The sequence below is a fragment of the Saccostrea cucullata genome, unplaced genomic scaffold (genome assembly GCF_032062105.1).
Source record: "Saccostrea cucullata isolate Sc308-1 unplaced genomic scaffold, CSIRO_AGI_Scuc_v1 ctg861, whole genome shotgun sequence".
NCBI lineage: Eukaryota > Metazoa > Mollusca > Bivalvia > Ostreida > Ostreidae > Saccostrea > Saccostrea cuccullata.
This window is the reverse complement of record NW_026935377.1, coordinates 344,848-350,720: the sequence shown is the minus strand read 5'-3', so window position 1 is coordinate 350,720 and position 5,873 is coordinate 344,848. Positions and strand designations below refer to the sequence as shown.

At 33.1% G+C, this 5,873-nt stretch overlaps 1 protein-coding gene across 1 annotated transcript; it reads left to right on the top strand.

Annotated features, from left to right (window-relative positions):
* The first annotated feature begins 3,355 nt into the window (after positions 1-3,355).
* Positions 3,356-5,019, top strand: LOC134242639 (FMRFamide receptor-like). Its single transcript, XM_062724744.1, has 3 exons — positions 3,356-3,742; positions 4,079-4,486; positions 4,767-5,019. The coding sequence occupies exons 1-3, from the start codon at positions 3,356-3,358 to the stop codon at positions 4,971-4,973; spliced, it is 1,002 nt and encodes a 333-aa protein (XP_062580728.1). The 3' UTR covers positions 4,974-5,019.
* The last annotated feature ends 854 nt before the right edge of the window (positions 5,020-5,873 follow it).

The window sequence follows — 5,873 nt, the reverse complement described above, 5'->3', positions numbered from 1 at the left end:
CCGCCTACCTGATCAATATAATAATATATAGGGTTCACGGCGGATGATTCCTCTTCACAGGCACCTGATCCCACCTGATCCCATCTGATCCCACATCCGGACTTTTCATGGTCCCTGTTTTATGCCCTTTAACCATATTTGTATCGCTTACAGCTTTTTAGGGATTGTTCCGTTATCTACTACTTTTCATTTTGTTGCAACCTCTTGATGAAGCATCATCCATGCATACATCCGGTTGGCTATTTTTGTCCTTTTTATTAACGGAATTTCCAAGACACATTGCAATTATTGAATTCTTGAAAGAAAATATGTCTAAAAGGCAAATATAAAGAACATAAAAAGTTTAATTCAAATTAACAGATTACCTGATTTTGTTTGTTTTGCTCGGTTTTCTTCGTGTTTTTATTTGTTCGACCTAGCGCTTCTCATCAGCTGTAGCTTCTGTGGTTTTATTGCGTATTTTCAATACCAAATCTAATGCTCTTCGGCTATTTTTCTATAGGACATCTATTTTTTTAATATCCGGAGCACTCGACAAGAAATACGTTCATGAGTGAATAATTAGTATTAAGATACATGGGATGCCTAAACATATACTTTATCGGACGTTTCTGGGTTGATGTGATTTTCTTCGAATCAAATCAAATCAGAGCCTCTTATTGTTTTTATGGACATGATGCTGTGATATATATATAAGGTTGCGCACATTATAGATGAGCTCTGCATTCTCTTATAACTCTGATAAAGACGTATTCAAACTTTCCAAGTCGTGACTCTCCAGGTAGGTTATTTGAATTTATTTTTATTTTCAAATATTACATTTACCTTTATCGGAAATATCTTTGAATTAATAATTTTTTGGGCTTAACTTTGCAATAATTTTTAGATATCGAAATTCCTAACTCTGTGCTCAGTTTGATTGTTTTTTTTTCTAAATAAGTATTTGATTATTTTATTTTAAGTATAAAATAAGGTGATTTATTCATTCTTGATCCTTCTGCTGGTTTTGCTCTATTTATCCCAAAAAGTTCGATTTCAGCGGTGATTTTTTTTTAATTTCTACTATTACATGTATGGTTACCAAATTTACATTTATTTTCTAAAATTAAACGTGCATGTATTAAACGTGTAATCATTAATTATTTTCAAATAAGATACGAAGTAAGTATTTCTAAATGAAAATCAATGTAGATTTTTTTTTTTGCACAATAAGTTTAGTATATATTTTGTTAAAAATCAAAATAACGAACAGTAATTATTGGCTTTAAAAAAATCTACAAACATTATACAAATAAATGAAGAGGGCATACATGGGTCCCCTGACGATACTAGAGGTGGAATCAGGTTCCCAGGAGAAGTGAGCTTCCCCTGTTGACCGATCAAGCTGTTTAAATGTACGTTTTTAAAATGACAATATACTTTATGTTAATCAGTGCTCTAGAATATAGAATTAATTGTTTTTTTTGTCAAAAAAAATCCTTGAAAATCTAAAATAGCAGTGAAAATGTAAAATAGCTATGCACTAAATAAAAGAATATAAAGCATCCATGATGCATATTTCAAAAATTTAAGATAACTTTATCGGATCATAGTTCGAGTTTCCGAAGAAAAATAAGGAGATAAACAACAGCATTCAAAAGGGTATTTTTAGGCTTTAAGCCTGTTGCCCAATCTTTTCAGTATATACTGAATAAAATATTGTTATTAAAAAAGTATTCAAGATCAAAAGTCCATAGAATGATACAAATAGGAGCAGAGCAAACACGTACCTCTAAAACGTCAGAGATGGGATCAGGTGCCATGGAGGAGTGAGCATCACTTGCCTACACAGAAACATCGTCCCGTCCATTCTCTCTATATTTTTCCTGTTCACATTTCTTATCCACAACCCTAATATCTTTATTATTCATATGTATATATGCGTTTTTGTGAATCTCTTACTTTATATTTCATTCGGACCAATTTTATGGCTCCTTATTGTATGATATGAACTTAACTACTCATATGGGAGAGAGGGTCGTTTTGTATGCTCACTGAGCACACTTCGTCTTATTGTAAAACTGAAATATGTTTTATGCCATTCTCTATTTCCTAATATTGAATTTCATGAATAATGGAAATGATATCCTTTATGGCTATAAATTTCAAGCAAACCGATGGGAATATTATACAACAACTACACATGTAACAATTTCAACTTCAATACTGCGTTTCTGTCAATTCAATCTATAGAATTAAAGACCCATTTCTATTTATGTCCGTAGAGAGATTTTGATCCTGCTATATTCAATTAACTAAATGGCAATGCCTGTCTAATCAGGGAATCCACGTGACGTCACACAATAAAAATAGCACCTACAGCTTACGTAATGTCTATTTATAACTTAATGGCTATGCCTGTCTAATCAGGGTTTTATTTTGTTAACAATTTTTCCATGAATGCTTAAAACCAATTCTTTAAACCTAAGTAAAAAAAATTCCGTATAATGGATTAAAAAGATAAAATAAATTTGTAATAATTAAACCATTTTATAAAAAGAATGGAATATATGGAGAGAACGAACAGTATTCAAGATCAGTAGGAGCAGAGCAAACACTGACCTCATAAACATCAGAGGTGGGATCAGGTGCCTTGAGGAGTGAGTATCCCCTGCCGACTGGTTACACCTACCGTGTGCTCCTTGTCATTATCGGGAAATAAAAAGAAGCAAGGAATACATAAGATGGATTAGTATTGAAGACTGAATAAAGTGCTATTAATAATCTATTACAAAATCAAATATAACGCCAAGTAATTTTATAAAAACATTATATTAGATCAATATTTAGTGTATGAAAAATTCATTTGCTTACATTTTTCGATTTAAATAAGCAAAGGCTTTATATCTCCATTTTTCCTGACACGTTTCCCATGTTAAAAATGTATTAGTTAATTTTAAAATATCCTCTTTACACTTTCTAGTTTTAACTTTTCTAAAGTCATAACCCGAAAAACATTTTTAACAGTGTTTAGAGAGTCCTTTAACTGAATAATTTTGTCGATGCCCCCCCCCCCCGCAAAAAAACATCATTTCCACACCTTCTCAAAGATTTCTAAACTTCTTGTTTAGCAAATTCATAATTTTCTCTTGTTTATTAAACGCCTGTGGTTTCTGCAGACTCGTTGAAAATACGTATTAGATTTTAACATTTTTAACATTTTCATCAATAGGATCTTAAGTTATTGACTTAACATTTGTTTAATACCCGTGTTTAAAAATATATTTATCGACGAGCAAATTACCCTGTTATTAATCAGAAGTCTTTCCCTTTTTTTTGTATTTTGAAGTGCATCAAAATGAGTAAAAACACAACGATGGGGACTTCAGACACCAATGAGATGGCGACAGTGAAGACGATACACTGGGTATCATCGTCTGTAATCGGTGTTATATTTATCGTCTTTGGAATCGTCGGAAATATCCTCTCACTAATCGTCTGGAGTCGGAAGTCGATGCGTTCTTCTACCGGCACTTTCCTGATTTTCCTGTCGCTAGCAGACATCTCCCTTCTACTGATGTTTCTTTTGACCGACAGCATTATTCAGATGAGTCCCTCTATTCTTGCCTCAAGGGACTTTGGGATGTTTTACGCCTACTTTGGGTATCCTTTCTTCTTTCTGGCGTTCATTTTAAGCATCTGGATGCTTGTTGGTGTTACGGTTGACAGATATCTTCAAGTCTGCTGGCCTCTTAAAGCCAAGGTAAATGAAATAAAAATATCAAAGTCTGAGTGATTGATTGTAGGTTGTTTAACGTCCCTCCCATGAATTTTTCACTCATATGGAGACGCCACCACTTGCCGGTGGAGAACTACAAACTTTGTCCTGTACTCGGCACTCAGGGCCATTGAACAGGGAGGGATTTTTTCGTGCCAGCACATACTGCGCCACGGGACCTCGGTTTATACGGTCTCAAGATAACAGAGAAAGTGTTGATCTAAATGTATCTTTTTGATTTTGGATATTTCCACATTAAATCAGCATGTACAATACGGTTCTGAAATATGTTTTGCTATAGACGTTTCTCTTTTACTGCAGGTGTCATGGACACAACGCCGAGTTTGTATTGGAGCTGGGTGTATATTTCTTTTCTGTTTCATCGTCAATATTCCACATTTCAAAACGTTTCAACCGGCGGATCCCGCAATTTACGGAAAGGCATTCTCCTACACAGATTTTGGAAAAAGCGAGGGAAGTTTAAAATATGAGTTTTGGGTACACTGTATGTTCTTGGTTCTGTTCCCATGGCTCTCTCTTTTAACTTTTAATATTCTTATCATAAAAACGGTTGTAACATCAAACCGGATGACAAAGCTAAAGAAAGAGAATTCTCGAAAAACGGAATCGCAACTCACCCGTCTTTTGTTGACCGTGACCTTCACCTTCATGATTCTAATTATATTACAGTGTGTTGCACAGTGCTTCTATATGCTACAACCAGGCAATGTGAGTAGTATTTGTTTAAATATTATAAATATTTTACATATGCTGTTCATTGCATTTGAATATTTATAAATCAACAAGTACTTAACATGTTTTTTTTTTTTTTTTTAGTAAAAATGATGTTGAAAATTTAATTATAGCTTATCCTGATGAGTCAAAAACTTTAAAGTTTATGTTGAGAAACTTTTTCTACATACCTTATGATTAACATAGTAGTTTAACATTTTAAAAATGTTCGAAACTTTGAAGATTGCTTGTTATGCCATTGAATATTACTTTACAGGTCAATATGCGTATGGTGGACGAGGCGTTCTCAGTGGCCAAACTTGGATGCGTTGTTAATTCCTCTATAAACTTTTTCCTTTACTGCTACAGTGGTCGAAAATTCAGGAATGAGCTGAAGAAAATGTGCCACAATACCTGCAACAGAAATTCTACAGTTCTAAAAAGTTCGGTTTACTCCTTAAGTAATAACTCTTCCTCCTCATAAAACTAATGTCAAGTTCAAATTTTAAATTTTAAAATTAAATTTTTGTGTACCTGTTAAATTGTTTAATGTATAAAAAATATGTTACAGGACAAAAATTTGATACTTTTCTTTTACTACTCGGGCGAAAAATAACAGAGGAGAACTAAAACATGATGGAATTAGAATTTTTTTTTTAAAGAATCAACCGGTGACCTTGCGAACAAATTTCATTTTGATTGACGTTGGCTCTATGTTACATGTATAAACCAGCACATGCTTGCTTATAATTACTTTAGATAAATTGAATCAATCCTATTGTATGCATTCCTAATGACAAACTTGCAGTTAAAGATACTTCACTTAATATAATTTTAATCACTTTATATTATATCGACTACTTAATGATAATAAATTTTTATATCTGTCATTTAAGTTCCTTTGTTTGTGCAAAAAAAAAGATTATGATAAAACGTTGCGGAAACAATTAAAACTAGTGCTAATTGTAACGGGGACCGTTACAGATGTTCCCCAAACGCTCCCCAACTCCCTTTTGGTGCCATATTCCCTGTAAGCTTCATTAAAGAAGACAAAAACTTATGCATTTGAGACTTTAACAACGCCAAGTTCATTCAAATTTAAGCATTGCACGCGTTCGCATGTGAATGCATGTGCATAATGACAATATCATCTTGTCTACACAATCTATCTATTTTTTATTTACTAAATACTAGTCTTCGAATATTTAATCCAAAAGTATTTAAAAATTTGCTCATTCCAGTGTATCTTTTTTATTTAACCAATTTCACGTGCACACACGTGCATATATGAGCATGGTGACCATATCTTCTTGTAGAAGTCCATTACATCTATCTATGTTCTAAATCCCATCCCGTTTGGTTGAAAACCAAGGAATTTTAAGCT